Consider the following 18,473-nt stretch of genomic DNA (forward strand, 5'->3'; position numbering starts at 1 on the left):
CATGGGTAAGTGGGATGAGTTAAGACTTGCTCATCTGAGAGTCAATAATGCTATGGAAAGTATTCAGGAAATGTAAGTTAAAAGACCTGAATTCAAATTCTAGTTCTACCTGTGCTTGCTACCTGTGGGATGTTGGGCAAGCCATTTCACTTTCTTGGACCTAAACTTTCTTCATCTGTTAAATGAGGATAGAAGATTAGATGATCTCTAAAGTGCCTTTTAATTGTAAAAACTACCAGTCCTTCATATGGCCTTTGCCTTGCTCCAAGTCCTTTTTAAGAGTACAGTGACCTGTACTTTGAAGATAGGGATTCCATCTACATTCCTCACCTCAAGTCTGGAGTATGCATAGCTGCTGGTCATGTAGCTTTCTTTGAATTATAGGATATCAGATCTCCAAAGCATCTTGGAGGTAATTTAGTCCAACTCCCTCCTTTTCTTATCCTCTCCAATGGGGATAGTGGAGGTCCTACACATGGGTAACTTGTGTCTTAACCATCCCACACAGATACAAGGTTTATACAGTTCTGTCCTCCCCAGACAAACTAGACTATTTGCTGGTCCTTAAACATATTCCTCTTCTATCCTCATGCTGTTTTTTCTGCCTGGAAGGAGCTCCTTGAAAGCTAGCTCAAATGCTACCTTGTCCATGAAGCCTTCCTTGATCTTCCCAGGCAGGGATGATCTCTGACTCTTTGGAGCTCCTATAGCACTCTGTATGGCACCTTGTATCAGTTATCTCATGGTGAATTCACTCTTGGAGGGCAGGGGCTATTTTTCTCAGCACTTACCATGCCGTGGTGCTCATTGTTTGCTGAATGGACCTTCAGATCTATACTCACTGTGCTCTCTTCCTCAGGTCTGTGGCTCAGGCTCTGAAGCTGGGGATCCCAGTAGAGCCTGAATATTTTGAGGCGGTCACTCTGTACTTCAGTGACATTGTTGGTTTCACTACTATCTCAGCCATGAGTGAGCCCATTGAGGTTGTCGATCTGCTTAATGACCTCTACACACTTTTTGATGCCATCATCGGTTCCCATGATGTTTACAAGGTTGGGATGTGGAGGGATAGGGATGGGGAGTGGACCTTAGGGAAAAGGGTCAGCTGGGTGCTACCCACTCAGGAGCTCTGAGAGCTTCTGCTTAAGCAGGCCAGTGGGAGTAATATTGAGTATCTGGACCTGGGAGGACCCATGGAAAGGAAATAAGCCAGAATAGGACAGAAGATTCTATGGCAATCAGCTCTTAGGCAGGAAGTTGGGAACAGCTTATTGTTGGCTTCTTGGTCCTTGAAGGTGGAAACAATTGGTGACGCCTACATGGTAGCTTCAGGGCTACCAAAGCGAAATGGGCAGAGGCACGCAGCAGAGATTGCCAACATGTCGCTGGATATCCTCAGCTCCGTGGGCTCCTTCCGCATGCGCCATATGCCAGAGGTTCCCGTTCGCATCCGTATTGGCCTGCATTCTGGTAATCAGCCCACCCACCAAGAACTCCCACCCATTACCAATTAAGTTTTTTCATCTCTAGAGTTCCCCAAACACTCCTATTGGGCTCCACGTTAAGGTTATTCTTTCTACCCAAGAATCTCCCAAATCCCCTTAAAATGCACTGGTTCTGTATTCCAACAACATGTCTCCCTCTCTCTGTTCCATATCTCTGTTCCATGTCTCTGCCTGTTTCTGTTACTTTGTGCCCCCCTGTTCCTCTCATTAGGCCCATGTGTGGCTGGAGTGGTGGGTCTCACCATGCCTCGGTACTGCCTCTTTGGAGATACTGTCAATACAGCCTCTCGAATGGAGTCCACAGGACTACGTGAGCCGGGGCCAGGGTGGAGGCTGGACATGTTGGGGATGGGAAGAAAAATAAGGAGAGTTTGCTGTTATTAGGGCGGGGGTAGAATTAGGAGAAGTGGGGGGAAACAGTGTTGGGGGAAGCAGGAAATTATGGGGTACCAGGAAGGAGTTTGGGGTTAGAGAATTTGGTGTTAATTCTGAACCATCAATCTGACCTTCTCTTTAGCTTATCGAATCCATGTGAATATAAGCACAGTGAAGATTCTTCAGAGTTTGAATGAGGGCTTCCAGGTAGAAAAGAGAGGCAAAACAGAACTCAAGGTGATGCCTTACAGAACAACTGTTGATATAGTAGAAGGTGCTGGACTTGGGATCAGAAAGCTCTGAGTCCAAATTTTGCCTCAGACACATCATTACCATCATCATCATAACTAATATTTACTATGTGTCAGGCAATGTGCATTAGTTATGTGAATTTGGACAAGTTACTTATACTCTATTTCCTCTACTATAAAATGAGGATAATAATAGCACCCACAAGCCAGGTTGTAAGGATTAAATTAGATAATATTTATAAAGTGCTTAGCATATTGCTTGTCACGTAATAAATGCTTAAGAAATGCTTATTCCCTTTCCTTTATATAGAATCACCCCTAAATAGGACTCTCCCCTTTGAAAAACTTTGGTCTCACTGCTACTTCTTCCCTAGTCCTTCTTCTCTCTGTCTGTCTCTATCACTGCCTCTTTCTTTGTCTGTCTCTCTGTCTCTTTTTTTTTCCTCTCTCTATTTCTGTCTCTTTCTCTCCCTTTGCTCCAGAAAAGCAAACAAACAATATTGTTTTATTTTCTAAAACTCCGGTGAAAGAATAAACCTCCAAATGAAAAATCCATTTTTTAAAAATTGTAAATTAACCTGCCTTTGGGTGAGTCACATTTTGCAGACTGTAGTCTAACTTTTAAAGATGCCTAAATATCTCATGGAGTATTTACAAATGTATCAGGTAGTATAGTTTCATTACAATCTTTCTAACTTTTCCCCTAGTACTCTTACTGAATATCCATCCTTCTTCCTATCCCTTGGATGGAGTAGATACATTCTTTAGAATGCCAGGCCACTCTTGCTCCTCCCCTCCCCACTATACCTTCTTATACTCTAGAGTCTAGACTAATAATGCACAGTCATTTCCAAGAAGACACCCCCATTTGTCTCTAAACTAGCTTTGGCCACTGATTTGAGAATCCTCCTTGGCTACTGCTCATTGCTCACTCAGTTCACTGGAACCCACTCTCCCATATTCCTATTGACTTTGAACTTCCTCCTCAGAGCTAGCTTTTTTCACTGTGGTCCTCTAATCACTGTATCAACCTTCCCTCTTAACCCAGATCTATTCTGATTGTCTTGCCACATTTCTCCTCACAGGGAAAAGGCACAGAAGATACCTTCTGGCTTGTAGGGAGAAAAGGGTTTAACAAACCTATTCCTACCCCTCCTGACCTGCAGCCTGGGTGAGTAGGCTCAGACCATGGAAAGGGTAGTGGAGCTGGACCTCACAGAGATTTCAGGATTGCAAGTGGAAAAGCTGGAGGGAGGTTTTGGTAGTCTCCTATCACTGTTACTATCTTCTCCAATTTCCCTACATCTCTCTTAGAAGTCCCTGAGCTTTATGTGTTGGGAAATAAAAGGACTAGATAATCTTTAAGGTCCTTTTTAGCTCTAAATCCTATGATCCTGTTGCCTATGTCCTTTTTGTCCCCTCCTCTCCCTACAATTTCTGATACCTGTATTTCTCCTCTACCCAAGCACTGAATGGGGAGTCAGGAGATCTGGTTCTAATCTGAGTTTTGACCTTGGATCAATCGTTTTTCTCTCAATCTCATTCACCTGTAAAATTATATAATTATAATTAAAAAGAGGTAGCATATGTGAAAATGCTTTAGAAAGTATAAAGTAATATGTAAATAAAACTTTTTTTAATAATTTAAAAAGTGTAAAATCTTCTCTATGGATGCAAAATATTATTGTTATTGTTTTTAATTTCCTTAGGTCCAGTAACCATGGCATTAGTTTGCAAGAGATCCCTGAAGAGAGAAGGAAGAAGCTAGAAAAAGCACGCCCAGGGCAGTCACTGGGAAAATGAGGCTCCAAGAAGAGGTGATTCCTTCTTTCCTAAACCACATGATTCTCCCCCATCTATTGTATCCCCAGCTGGAGTCCTCTCCACAAATGCTTCCTTTGTGGACAACCTGGAATACATTTTATTACTATTATTCTATGATACCACTCAATGTCCTTTCCTACTGAGGGAGAGAGAGTAAGAAAGGAAATCATGAGAGTATGACATCCAGGAGAAGTGCAGAATTCCTGGAGTCATTGAAGAGGACTGAGGCCTAGAAGGGATACTAACTTCTTAGAGACAATACACAGCAAATTTGTAGCTATCAAGTTGGGGCTGTTTTCTGGCATATCATATGCCAGAAACAAAAGAACTCAAAAGACTGTAGACTACCAGACTGCAAGTTCGTGTTGTGACTTTTGACAAGTAATTTTCCTTCTCTATAAAATGAGAAAGTCGGACTGAACAATTTTAACATCCCTTTGTACTCTTAACCTCTGCCACTCCATGGTTCTGAGACTGGATCCTGCGACATTAGATCATTGGTCCTTGTTGGATTTCTAGAACTCTAGAACTTCCTACTATGAAAGCTCCTTCATTTGCAGAAATTTTTGAAATTTCAAATTATTCAGACCTTATTGAAACTGAGGATTTTTATCCATTTGAACTTCTAGCTTCAAACAGTTTTAGAACATGGGAGGTTCTGGGGATTCAAGAAAAAATCTGGAACATCAGAATCCACAGCCCCAAATGATTTGAGGATTTTGGAACTTTAAGCATCAGACAATCCCAGAAGTTTGGAAGGTTAACATGGATAGACTTCCCAGTTCTTGGAGTGGACTTCAAATATTCCTTGTCTGATTGCAATCCAAGTGACCATATCTCAGTTTAGGGAAAGTAATTTTCTGATCATTCAGGACCAAAGGCCTGGTATCATGGGATGGAGAAAAAAAGTGTCTTCTAATAGGCTGTGAAGTCAAAAGAACCGAGGACTCAGTGGTTACTAAACTGGGACTAAGTAGATATAAAAATGAAAGTAGCCTCTGTCACTTTTAGAATCAATTAAGCCTTGTACTCATGTTCAATTTCAATCATTGCAAATCATGAATAATTTCAGAACATAATATAATATACAACTTGATCTTGAAAAACAATTGTAGATATTCTTCACATTATTTTGACATGTTTAATTATCACCATAGCTGTCCAAGGATCATTCCAATATTGATTTAACATTTGGAGAATATTGTTATTCAACAAATTTAATACATCTTTTCATATCTTAATTATGAGGTGCTTAACAACAGCTTCCCTCAGAAGTAGGGAGCTCTTCATCATGTTTATATGAAACCATTATTTATAACATTTCTTTGCAATTCCTCAAAATTAGAACTTCTGTTATTCTCATGCTGGCTCTCCTTGGATTGCATTTTTGAGGAGATCTTAAATACTGGTTATACATTTCTCATCCAGAGTTATCAGGAAGTCCCAAATTTACATCTTAATATTCTTATGACTACTAATTCCTTTGCTTAGATTCCATGTAGTTTTCTTCCCCTTTTTCTCCAGCTCGAGTGCCGAGAGAAAGATGCCAGGTGTCAACAATCTCTCCAGACCTTACAATACTCACAAGGTTAATACCTGGACATATCTATATCATGTTTGCTGCTCTGTCACTTAATCAAGGAAGAAAATATGAAAGAGAGAATGGAGTTTCCATGTATTACTTGTGGCAGGGTAAGAGACAGGGTAATCCTTCCCCTACCCAGTTCCTGAGAGGTAACTCAAAGTTCTATAAAATGAGAAAGTCGAACTGGACAATTTTAAGATTCCTTTGTATTCTTACCCTCCGAGTAAGCCACAAAGAAATAGCCTTATAGCCGCAAAGAAAAAGAAAGACATGAAGTTCCATCTCTGCAACCCCTGAATCATCATTTTTTTCTGGCTTCTCCATTATAAAACTTTCTGTCATTTTATAATGCCAGCCTCTTAAACCTAGATGGATGGAAACCAACTCTCCCCAAGTTTCCATAGGTTCACTTGAACTAAAACCAAGGAGACACTATCTAAGAATGCTTCTAAGATTGATCATCAACCCAAGCAACACTAGCATTGGGGTTTCTCAGAATCCTGGGATTCAATGCCTTCTACTTCTCTCTAGCTATCACTCCCACTACAATCCACCCACTCAGGAATCCTGGGTCTTGAGCACAAGCCAAATCACAGAAGATAATGGGATTAGGTGCTGTGACCTCAGAGGATTCTAGGACTAAAATACTTCCCCCCTTGCTGGGAACATTGGATATCAAGAGGTGCTGAGTTCATTGCCCTCCAAAGACAGTTAAGCTACTGAATAGGATTCCCTTCTATACCTCCGGTGGAAGGTAGAGGAGGGGGGAGGTATAAGTGGGGTGTTTGTGTGTCTGTGTATGTCTGTGTTTTTGTGTGCATATGTACATGGTGGGGATGGTGAAGGGTTTAGGTTTGTCACTCAGGACTTAAAAGATACCTAAGTGCATACTTTGGAGAATATCTTAAGCCATTATTTAGAAACTGATCCTTTTGCACATGGGAGAGAGGCAGTGTGTTAGTGAGCAAAGAACAATGGACTGGACATTCTGAAACATGATTTCAAGTTCTGTCTCTGCTACTTACTTAGTTGTGTGACCCTGGGCAAGTCCCTTTACCTCTTTGAGCCTCAGTTTCCTCAACTATAAAATGGGGATAATGATACTTGCACTGCTTCCCTCACAGGGCTGTTGTAAAGAAAGTAGCTTATAAGTTGGAAAGCACTATAAATTTTAGTTTATGGGCAAAGATGAGCTGCCTAAGGATATAAAACCTCAGAGCTGGAAAGGATAGTCCAACATGTATCTGAGTAGGATTTGCCTCTTCAACATCCCCAATAGCATTTTCTTAATAAAGTCCTCCAGGGAAAGGGATCACGCCCTCCCAAGACAGTCCATTCCATAACTGGACAATTTTACTTGTTAAAAAGTTAGCCACTCTACTGAATGAAATCTGCTTTTCTGAAATTTCTACCCACTTGCTTCCTCTAGACAAGAAGAACAATTCTAATCTCTTTTCTACCTGCACATATTTGAAGACCACTTTTTTGTTCCCCATCCCCAGTTCCCAAGCTTTTTTTTTTTTTTTTTTTTTTGTCTAAACGTTTCTAATTATTTCAGCTGGTTTCTGTATGGGATGGTCTTCCTCTTCCCCTCTTGATCATCTTCTTCTGTAGTTGTCTTTCCTGAACAATGGTTCTTGCAGTACTTGAGATTGTTTTGGAGAGAGTTCAGCTGGATGCTCACCTCCCTATTCTGAACACTCTTCCTTTCAGTGGACCTAAGGTCATATTTGCTTTTTGGCTTTCATGTTGCTCTGCTAATACATTCAACTTGGATTCAATAAAGCCCTCCAAAAAGGCAGATTCAGTGCTTAGAAAAAAATGGAGTCCATAATGAGAAATTATTGTGAATCTATAATGACCCAGAATGTTGGGGGAACAGAAGATTCTACCTGGATTTCTTCTTAACCAGAGGGTGTAAAATTCAAGGCCACCTTCTTGCTTATCTGATTCAGAGTCTCATAGTATGAAGGTGGTCATTTTCAACAGTAGCTCCCTGCATATATTATTTAATTCATTTAAACAAACTCTTATTAAAATGTACAAGAAGCTCTATTGGACAATGATTACACAAATATATATATATATATATATATATATATATATATATATATATACATATATAAAGGAAACAGTCCTTAGCCTCAAGGAGATTTTGGTCTAATTATTCAAAATATATATGTATATAGTCTCTTATACACAGTAGAAGCTCAATGTTTGTGAATTTGAATGAGCATATTACAAGGTAAGGAGAGGAAGGAGAGATTGGCTGGTAGGACCAGGGAAAGCTCCATAGAGGTGGTAACACCTGAATTGGGTCTTGAAGAAAAATACAAATCTTTAACAATCAGAGATAAGGGTAAAGTATATTCCCCCAAATGGGAGAGGCTAAATGGAATTTGAGAACAATGAGTAGTTCATATTCAGAAATGGAGAATGTGAAAGCAGATAATATGAAATTAGACAGAAAAGAAATTGCAGTCCAATTGGAGAAGGTCTTAGAACACTAGACTAAGAAATATTGTATCCTGTCATCACTGACAATTTTCTGAGCAGGACAATGACGAGAGCAAACCTGTGCCTTAGAATCACTTAGAGTTAATAAAGATAAGTAAGCAGAAAATCTGGGCTCCAAGTCTAGATCCTCTTGACTTCAAACTTAGATTTTTTTTCTGCTATACTGGAAGGGAGAAGGAGAAGACTGGAAGGCAGGATACCAGTTCAAAGGGCATGAAGTAGGCTGTGGAAGAATGGTGGAAACGACAAATTGGAATGATTTTTTGGTGAAAAAATTGATAGGATTCAGCAATTTATTTGATGGTGAGAGATGAGGAAGAAGGAATAGTCCAAGATTACTTTCAAATTTCAAACTTGAATAACCAACTGGGAGAACTGTATTGAAAGAAACAAGAGAGTTGAGATAAGGGAAGGAAGAATTAAATTTTGCTGAATTTGTAATACTACTGGACTTTCTATCAGGAGAGGTAGTATGCAGTTGGAGAAAAGGCTGTAGATGGATCTGGTTTTGAATCCTGATTTGGGTATTATTTATTACCTATGTAACCTGGGGGAAATGACTTTACCTCATTGAACCAACCTCTAAGGTCCCTCCTAATTCTAGAGTCTCTGATCCAGTGGGCATTTGGAAATCTGGGACCAGTGCTTGGGAATTACCCAGGATTGTACAGGTAATTGAAGGCTAGGAAGTGGGTGAAAACCAAGGGAGAGAGAGAAAAGAGAGCAGAGGACAAAGCACTAAGGGATTTGGAAGATGATTCAGCAAAGAAGACAGAAGGAATTGTCAGACAGGAAGGATAAGCAGAAGAAAGCAAAGTCCTGGAAGCCAGTACTCTCCAGTGGATGCTGAAAGAACTTTGCAACAACTAAGCTATTGGACAACGAAATGGCTTGCTTTGGGAAATAATTAATTCTCCATCATTGGAATAAGTCATAGAGGGGATTGCTGAATTGAATGGAAGGTTGAACTAGAAGATCCAGCAGATTTCCTTTCCAATTCTAAGTTTGTTTCAGTTCTAAGATTCTAGAATTCTGTAAAGAAAATAAAAAAACACTGGACTGAGGCTGTATATGCAGTATTATTGTTGCTGGGATTAATCATATCCCTAAACGTCAGAAAGAAATGATTGAAGATGATTGTGGGTATTGCAGTGAGTTTATTGCCAATTCCCTTAACTCAGTCAGTATACCAGAATAGGGCACAATATCCCTCCTGACTGGGTTAGAGTAATAAACCTGGTTCTAGAGATTCTACTGTTAAATATACTTATATCCTTTTATTTTTTTCTCTTCCATGATAATCTAGCTCTTCCCTTATTCTCAATCTTTCTTAATCCCTTAGTTTAGGGGGACTTATTTTAGAAAACATCCCAAGGCAAGATACTATCTTATCTGAAAGAAATATCTTAATGTTTGGGAAGAATACTGGATTTAAAGATTGATTCCAATCAAAGCTCTGCCATTGACTCATTGCTTATATGTCCTTGATGCCATCACTTTTCTCTCTGGAATTTAGATAATCCCACTGTAAAATGAAAGAGTTGGATTGTTGTTCAATTGTTTTTGGTTGTGTCCTCTTCATGACCCTATTTGAGATTTTCTTGGCAAAAAACTGGAGGGTTTGTCATTTCCTTCTCCAATTTAAATGAGAAAACTGGGTGAAGTGATTTCCATAGGATCACATAATTAGTAAAGGTCTGAGGCTAGATTTTAACTCGGGAAGATAATCTTCTGTCTCAGTACAACACTCTCCCTATTGTGCTACTCAGCTGCCCAAGGGACCTGAGTTGGTTGATCTTTAAGGTTCCTTCAAGCTCTAGAATTCTTGACCTGTGATCTTGGGAGGCCATTTCAGGATTGAAGAATATAATGCATGCCTGTTCTGGGTCTCTCTTACCTCTTAGCCATTCTACACAACTAGGGCAGAATTCAGATTAGTTGATAGAGCAGGGAAAAAACAAGTTAAAGGCATTCAATGCAAACCTTTTCCTAATCCTCAGGAATTCCATTTTTGTTGATGTATAGTGTTATTAGCTAAAATCTTGCTAGCTTTCTCCATTCAATTCAACAAACATAGAATCATGTACCTGCTGTGTGCAGAGCACTGGGTTGGGGGCTTAGGTGAGATGCAAAACCCAGAAAAAACTGTCCTTATAGAGCTTATTGTCTAATGGGGAATATGTTATGCTGAGCTACAGAAAGATGCACAACTAACAAAGATACACAATAAGTAATACTTGGCAAGTGCATTTAATAGATATGTCAAAGTGCTCATCCTTCTAAAAGGGATGGGCAAAGGGGAGGGGATTAAAAAAAAAAAAGCCTAGCCTCGAATAGAAGAAAACACAGTAAATTGAGTTTTGTTGTATTGAGCTCCCTGAACTCATGACCCCTCCTGTGATATTCTGTAATGAAAACAGTGACATTTTTAAAAAATTGAGTTGAGGTGTTGAGCTAATTAAAATAAAATAAACTTCATTTTAATTCAATGTAAGGTGATTTTAGCTGAGTAGGTATTTAGCTCCATGGTTTATAAATTCAATAAAAATGTGGTATTAAACAATTCCTGTTTTTGTTTCTGTTCTTTTTGCAAATCTCCTTGTATTTATTTATTAGAAATAGTGGTTTGTTAACTACCACACTGTTATAATACACTTTAAACATACAATAAGGTAGCCTTTAAATCTAAGGTGATCTTAAGAATAACAGAATTTCATATATTTGTAAATAAGTGGAGTGCTACAGTTATTGGTGTACATTTTAGGAAAATGGTATAGCACTTACAAGCCAGCAATGTAACTTTATTTTGTAATATTTTTTCTATAATTGAAAACACAAACAATAATTATAAAAAAATATAGCATGATAAAAGATGTTTTCAGTTAAGTGTATTAATGGATATATATATATATATATATATATATATATATAAATTTTAAGGGAAAAAGCAAAAAAAAGATATTTCAAGTGTAGACTCACTAGACAAAAAAAAAAAAACTTCTTTTAAATTAAATCTTTTTATTTAAAAGCATTTAAAAAATGCATAGGTAATTTTTCCAACATTGACCCTTGCATAATCTTTTGTTGCAAAATTTTCCTTTCTTCCCTCCATCCTCTCCCCCATCTGGCAAGTAGTTCAATACATGTTAAATATGTTGAAATACATGTTAGATGCAATATGTGTATATATATATTTATACAGTTATCTGGTGGCACAAGAAAAACCAGATCAAGAAGAAAGAAAAAGAAAAGCTAAGGAAAAAAAAACAAAATGCAAGCAAATAACAACAGAGAGAGTGAGAATGCTATGTTGCATTCCACCCTCTGTTCCCATGGTTCTTTCTATGGTGTACATGGTTCTCTTCATCACTGCACAAGTGGAATTGGTTTGAATCATCTCAACGTTGAAGAGAACCGCATCCCTCAGAATTGATCATCATATAGTCTGGTTGTTGCCATGTATAATGATCTCCTGGTTCTGCTTATTTCATTTAGCATCAGTTCACGTAGGTCTCTCCAAGCCCCTCTAAAATCATCCTGCTGGTAGTTTCTTATAGAACAATAGTATTCCATAGCATTCATACACCACAATTTATTCAGCCATTCTCCATTTGATGAGCATCCACTCAGTTTCCAGTTTCCTGTCACTACAAAGAGGGCTGCCACAAACATTTTTGCATAAGTGGGTCCCTTTTCCTCCTTTAAAACTTCTTTGGAATATAAGCCCAGTAGTAACACTGCTGGGTCAAAGGGTATGCACAGTTTGATAAGTTTTTGAGCATATTTCCAAATTGTTCTTCACAATGGTTGGATCCATTCACAGTTCCACCAACAATGTATCAGTGCTTCAGTTTTCCGACATCCCCTCCAACATTCATCATTATCTTTTCTTGTCATCTTAGCCAATCTGACAGGTGTGTAGTGGTATCTCAGAGTTGTCTTAATTTGTATTTCTCTGATCAATAGTGATTTGGAGCATCTTTTCATGTGGCTACAAATAGTTTCAATTTCTTCATCTGAAAATTGTCTGTTCATATGTTTAACCATTATCAACTGATCAATGGCTTGAACTATTATAAATTTGAGTCACTTCTCTATATACAAAAAAAACTTCTTAAAAAGACCCTCATATAAATTCTAGTTTTCTATAAAGAATATGCATATGGTTGGAGTATTGTCACCCTGGAAGTGAGCAAATCTCCTTTTGTATTTGCTTGAAGATTGGTGTTACCTAACAATTTGGAGATGGGTTGGGTTCTGATATAGATACTCATCTATGGTTCAGCTATGGAAAGTAGTCCCCTCAGTTGTCAGGGTTTTCTCTACTCAAATTATCTTATATTTTTGTATGTATACATATTGAATACCCTCAGTTAATCGATACTTAATAAATGTTGGTTCAATGAAGTGATTGTATTATGTATGTAATCCTGGTATCCTGAATCCATTTTGGAGAGAGGGAGAACAGTAACTTAATAAAGTAAGAAACTAGAATAGGCTCAGAAAAGAGTAGTTAAGGCAGGAACCTGAGTCACTTACCATCAGAAGGATGAGGAACATTTAGTCATCCTCCGCTTACTTTCCAGTGACTTCAGGCAGTAGATGGGTCAGTGTGTATCAGAGGCAGGGCTTTGATTCAAGGTCTTCTTGTTTTTCACTAACTCTTTATTATTCTTGCATTATTTTTCTAATTCTAATCAATGACAAGATTAAAATTCATGTATTTGTGTAACTTCATGACATTGTTTTAGTTCTCTCTCTCTCACAAGTTCTTGCTATCTTATTAGAAATTTCCTTCTGTTTTTTCTTATAGTGACCCTACACTTATCTTAAAATTAAACTTCTAGCAGGCTTAGCCTGAGTCCAGAAATAGCCACCAGACATCCTCCTCTTATGAGGCCTTATGTAATAAGTTTCTTAAGAATTGTATATCATTTGTTTTTCTAGCCTCTGACTGTAAACAAAGAAACAATAAACTTAACATTTGAAGAACTAAATGAGAATGGAAAAAAAGTGACAGCTAAGCTCAAGCATCAAATGTAGAGTCACTGTAATGAGGAAAAACAGAAATAATTTTCTGACAAGATAACATGACCTTATTTACACATTGTGCTAGAACAAAATCATTAAAGGTAGAGAAATCCATGAATTTTAATCTTGTCATTAGAAACTAAAAAAGAAAAACAATTATCTGTTACAAAAGTGGATGTTCAGATCAAGGAAAAGTTAGCCAATATTCCATCCCATAAAGCTAATAAATCTGTAAATAGTTGTAATGATGGTTAATCAAAAGTTTTGGCACTTAATAAATCTCATTGAAAATTACTTTCCCTTTACAAAGGTTTCTGAACTTTTTAATCTTCTTATATCTTACTCCCTACTGACATCAGTGTCACAGTCTCCCTAACTGTTCCTCAAACAAGACATTCTATTTTTTGTCTTGGGACAATTTTGCTTACTGTCCTCCATGCCTAGTATGCACTCTCTCCTCAATTCCATTTCCTGCTTTGCCTGATTTCCTTTAAGTTCCAGCTAAAATCTTACCTTCTGTAAGAAGCCTTTTCCATCACATTTCCATTCCTAGCACCTTCCCTTTGTTGATTACCACTATTCCCCCTCTGTATTAATCTTGTTTGTACACATCTATTTGCATGTTGTCTTCCTCATTAGATGGTGAGCTTCCTGGGAGCAGGATTGTGTTTTTGTTCTGCTCCCCAGCACTTAGTACATCACCTGGCACATATTAGGTGCTAAATAAATATTGACTGTCACAGAGTGAATTCTGGTTCAAATATGGAGCAGGTCCCTTTATGCCTAAGATTTTATGATTCTGTATATTGTGTCCTCTTTAACCTCTGTGGTTGTGAAAATACACTATAGTTTTAGCAGTAATATCCTAAAATAACTCTTCTCCAAGAAAGTCTGTCTCTATGTCCTCATTCTGTCTGTGTGCCTTTGTGCTTCTATATATCTCTATAATTTCTTCTTTGTTTCTGTCTTTGTGCTCTCTCCTCTATTTTAATTTCATATTTTCATCCAAGAAACATTGTTCTTATGCTGGGCACCATGGGGGATCCTATAAAATTATACTGAAGAGATAATCACAGAAATATGTACACACACAAGAATACAGACACAAATACACCCAGACACACCCAAAGAGAGACACACCCACTTCTCTCTTTTTTTTTCTTGTGGTCATGGACTAGATTTCTGTCCTCTATTTTTTTTTAATTGTATAATTTTTATATGATGTTTTAAAATAATTTTTATTTCCAAAAATATCCTTCTCTTTTCCCTCAGAGAAGCAACTCTAAGAAAGATTAAAAAAAAAAAAGCAAACAACAAAATAACAGTTCAGCAAAACCAAGAAAGGCAGGAACATTGTATCTGGAGAGGTTGACTCTCTTCTCCCATGTGACTCAGAAAGAGTAAGTAGTAATATTCCTGGACAGTCATTCCTTGTTGATGTTTTTTTGTTTTGCTTTGTTTTGTTTTTTGTTTTTGCTGAGGCAATTGGAGTTAAGTGTCTTGCCCAGGGTCACACAGCTAGGTAGTGTTAAGACATTCCTTGTTTTTTAACTAATAGATATAATAATGAAATATTTTCTCTGTCTCTCTTTGGACTTCAATATAATTCCTCAGCTGACTCCTTACTCACATCAGCCCCTTTAAAAGGCCTTTTTATTCTGCCAGCCTTCTCCTTTATTATATTATTCTCTCTTGGTTTACTCAGTAATGGGACATTTAGAGAGGTAGTCAGGAAAACCACAAACTTCTTCATTTGATTTCAGGCAAAACATGTCACATTACAGGAAAATCCAAAGACAAGAAAGATCCAAATTTATTTTAGAATATTACAAGGTTGGAAGGAACTTAGAGCTGATTTAGTCCCACCTCATCATTTTACAAATGAGGAAAATGAGTCTTATTAAAGATGCACTTTATTAACATTTAACAAAAGGCATAAAAATATTAAATGCCAAAGTCAGAATTTAAACTCATCTCTTCTAACTAAAAATTCAGGCTCAGACATCCTAATAGGAGACCAAAGCTTGAAGGTGGTAATAAAGAATGATAGCTCTAGAATGCATAAAAGATCAGACTCCAGTTGGCAAGGCAATGGTTGAGGTGATCTTTTGGGTGGGAAAAGTCATCCTAGAACTTCTAACCCACATAGAACTAGCTGAGGGCAACAGTGGAGGCATAGCTTGATCAGTGGTCCTAAATGCTTGCCTACCTTGTCTGTGAGCTCTGCCTTGTCACCCTGGAGAAATAATTGGCTACTGGCCCCCATGGAGTCAAAAATATTTGCAGCCTCCAGACACCTAGGAAAAGCAAAACTGGTGTCTGACAAATAACTGAACTTTGATACACTTTATTTTTATCTTTTCAGGAAAAAATGTGTTGATATATACTTTGCTTTTATACCATGGAAATTCTCTAACAAATACCCAAAGAGAGACATTAATAAGACTTCTGAAAATTTTCTCTGAAAAGTTAATTGTTAAAAGAAAGGAAGGTTATATTAGTATAACTTTAATATTGAGTCAAAATATTGGTCAAAATATTGACCAAATTTTTATGGCTTTGCACTGTTGATTTTATTTCTACTGTTGTGTATATAATTTTTGACCTCTCCTTTCTCAACTTTGCATCCCTTCATTTGTCTTCTTGGTTTTTTTCACCAAATTCTTCATATTCATCATTTCTTTCAGTACAGTCATAACATTCCTTTGTATTTCAATGCCACTATAATCTAAAAGAAGACAACATCAAAAAGTTTAAAATTCCAATCTTAGGAACCATCACGACTTCAGATTGACCAATCCTTGGGACATTTTGTTTCATATATATCACAACCAATACTGTTATGAACATTTTTGTACTTGTTATTTTGAAATGGGCTTTTATAATTGTTAATTTCCTTGTCACTTAGGCTTTTGTGGTGATTTTGTGGTCTTTCTCTAATAAAATTCTCTTTTTAAAAAATGTTTTATAGAGGATCTTTTTGACATTGTTGTCACTTCCCAATGACATGTCCCACCCCCAAAACAATCAAAAGTCATTAACACCTTAAAAAATTTATGTTTCACTTTGCAAGGATAGTCTACCCCCTTTCAGCTAAGAAGAGACAAGCATACTTTACCAACAGCCTCTGAAGTCGTGATGGTTCCTAAGATTGGAATTTTAAACTTCTTGATGTTGTCTTCTTTTAGATTATAGTGGTCAACTCATGTCCTTCCTTAGGAAGCTAGTTGATACAGTGGATTGAGTTCCGGACCTTGTAGGCAAGAAGATATGAGAACATATCCTACCTCTTGGTTACTACAAAGTACTCTTGGTTACTAAAAAGAGTCCTGCTGTATTTTTTATTTACATGGAACTTTTACCAGTATATTTCTAAATTACTTCTGAGAACCAATCTATTGTTCTCATTGCTACTAAAAGAACTCTGTTGCTTTTCAAATAAATCCCGAATTCTTTAGTTTGACATTCCCAATCTGGGCTCTATACCATTTCAACAGCATTATTATCTCACCCACTCTATCCCCACTATACTCCATACCTACCGCCTATATTTCTCCCATTCCATACTGTCAAATGATGTTATTTACCAGTCAAACTGATGCTGTTTGAGTGGTCTAGATTCCTGGTGGTCTAGAGGTTAGTGGCTATAAGAGAGTTATTAAGAATCCCCTTTAAATTGCCCATAGGTTTTAGGAGTGAAAGAATTCACTCATTCTCAAATACTAGTTGCAAAATGAAAGTTTATTGTTAGATAGAAATCAGTTTACCCAGAGACTGACTTCAATAGTGGTGGATCTAAGGAAAATGGAGTTTTCCACTAAGAATGCTGTTCTCAGTGGACAGAAGGTCCTGGGAGAAAAGGGAGCTGCCAAGGTCCATCTGCAAAGACTTTAGTTGATGGAAGCTTATTATATTGGGTATCTTAGTGGGGGTTGGGAAGCCCGAGTAGATCAGAATCAGTGGAGGCTGGGAGGCCCACGCAAGTCAGAATGGGGACTGGGACAAGCCCAGATCTCCTATTGGAATTCAAAGGGATGCTTTTTGACCAGGATTTGTAATTGAATCAAAGGCTCTGGCATCCTGGAAAGACAACTTGTCTGGGGAGGATATGCCTCAGCCAGGAGGGACTGGGAATCTGAAAGAAATCACAGATCAATAGGAAATACAGTTTCTTAAAAGGACCCCAACCTGCTTCAAAACAGGACTACTGAAACATTTCCTTGGAATGTGCTCTGCACATTTATTCCTATGCCTTTCTGGATGCTATTCTTTCTACTTGGAATTTTTTTTCCCTCCTCCATCTCTGTAGGAATATGAGCTTTTTAAAATATCAATTCTAAGAGAATTCTTGCTAAAAATATTTATATCAGGAAAAATTTTGTAAACTTAGCAGGTAGTTTTAATCTTTAGTGTTATTTTTTTATTTAAAATTTATTTATTTAATGTTCCCTCAGTTACATTCAAAATATTTTTTACATTTGTTTTTTAAGAGTTTTGAGTTCTAGGTCTCTCCCTTATTCCTTCTGGGTAAACTGATTTCTATTTAACAATAAACTTTCATTTTGCAACTAATATTCGGGAATGAGTGAATTCTTACAGTATTTTCTCTTTAACTTAGGAGTTCTGGAATTTGGCTATAATATTCCTGAGAGTTTTTATTTTGGGATTTCAAGAGGTAATCAATGGGTTTTTTCAGTTTCTATTTTATCCTTTGGGTTCTAGAGTATCAGGACAGTTTTCTCTGATAATTTCTTGAAAGATGATGTCCAGGCTTTTTTTTTTTATCATGACTTTCAGGTAGATCAATAATTTTAAAATGATCTCCTCTGTGTCTATTTTCTAGGTCAGTTGTTTTTCCAATGAGATATTTTACATTTTTTCTTTTTTTTTTATTTTGTTTTGTTGTATCTTGATTTCTCATAAAGTCATTAGCTTCCATTTGTTCAATACCATTTTTAATGAATTATTTTCCTCAGTGAGCTTTTGTACTTCCTTCCCCAATTGACCAATTTTGCTTTTTGTATGTCCTTTTGTATCTCAATTCTTTTTGCAATTTTTCCTCTGTCTCTCTTAATTGATTTTCAAAGTCTCTTTTAAGTTCTTCCATGTTCTGAGCCTAATTCTTATTTTTCTTGGAGGTTTTGGATATAGGAGTTTTGATATTAACATTTTCTTAATATGTGTTTTGATTTTCCTTGTCACCATAATAACTTTCAATGGTCAGAAAACTTTTTTCCGTTTCTGTTCATTTTCCTAGCCTATTCTGCTTTTAACTTTTTTTGTTAAAGTATGGCTTTGTTTCCATAGTGGAGGGTGCATTGTCCCAAACTTCACAGGTTTTATGCAGCTGTTTTCAGAAATACTTCCAAAGAATCTGACCACAAG

At 37.2% G+C, this 18,473-nt stretch overlaps 1 protein-coding gene across 1 annotated transcript in view; it reads left to right on the forward strand.

Annotated features, from left to right (window-relative positions):
- The window catches only part of GUCY2D (guanylate cyclase 2D, retinal), a 37,244-nt gene extending 31,356 nt beyond the window's left edge, over positions 1-5,888 (forward strand). The window contains exons 13-19 of the mRNA XM_003768758.3: positions 860-1,052; positions 1,296-1,470; positions 1,717-1,815; positions 2,023-2,117; positions 3,217-3,302; positions 3,841-3,948; positions 5,480-5,888. Coding sequence (XP_003768806.2) covers positions 860-1,052; positions 1,296-1,470; positions 1,717-1,815; positions 2,023-2,117; positions 3,217-3,302; positions 3,841-3,934 — 742 coding nt within the window. The 3' untranslated portion in view covers positions 3,935-3,948; positions 5,480-5,888. The remainder of the gene's footprint in view (positions 1-859; positions 1,053-1,295; positions 1,471-1,716; positions 1,816-2,022; positions 2,118-3,216; positions 3,303-3,840; positions 3,949-5,479) is intronic.
- Positions 5,889-18,473: the final 12,585 nt, after the last annotated feature.

The sequence above is a fragment of the Sarcophilus harrisii genome, chromosome 4 (genome assembly GCF_902635505.1).
Source record: "Sarcophilus harrisii chromosome 4, mSarHar1.11, whole genome shotgun sequence".
Classification (NCBI taxonomy): Eukaryota; Metazoa; Chordata; class Mammalia; order Dasyuromorphia; family Dasyuridae; genus Sarcophilus; species Sarcophilus harrisii.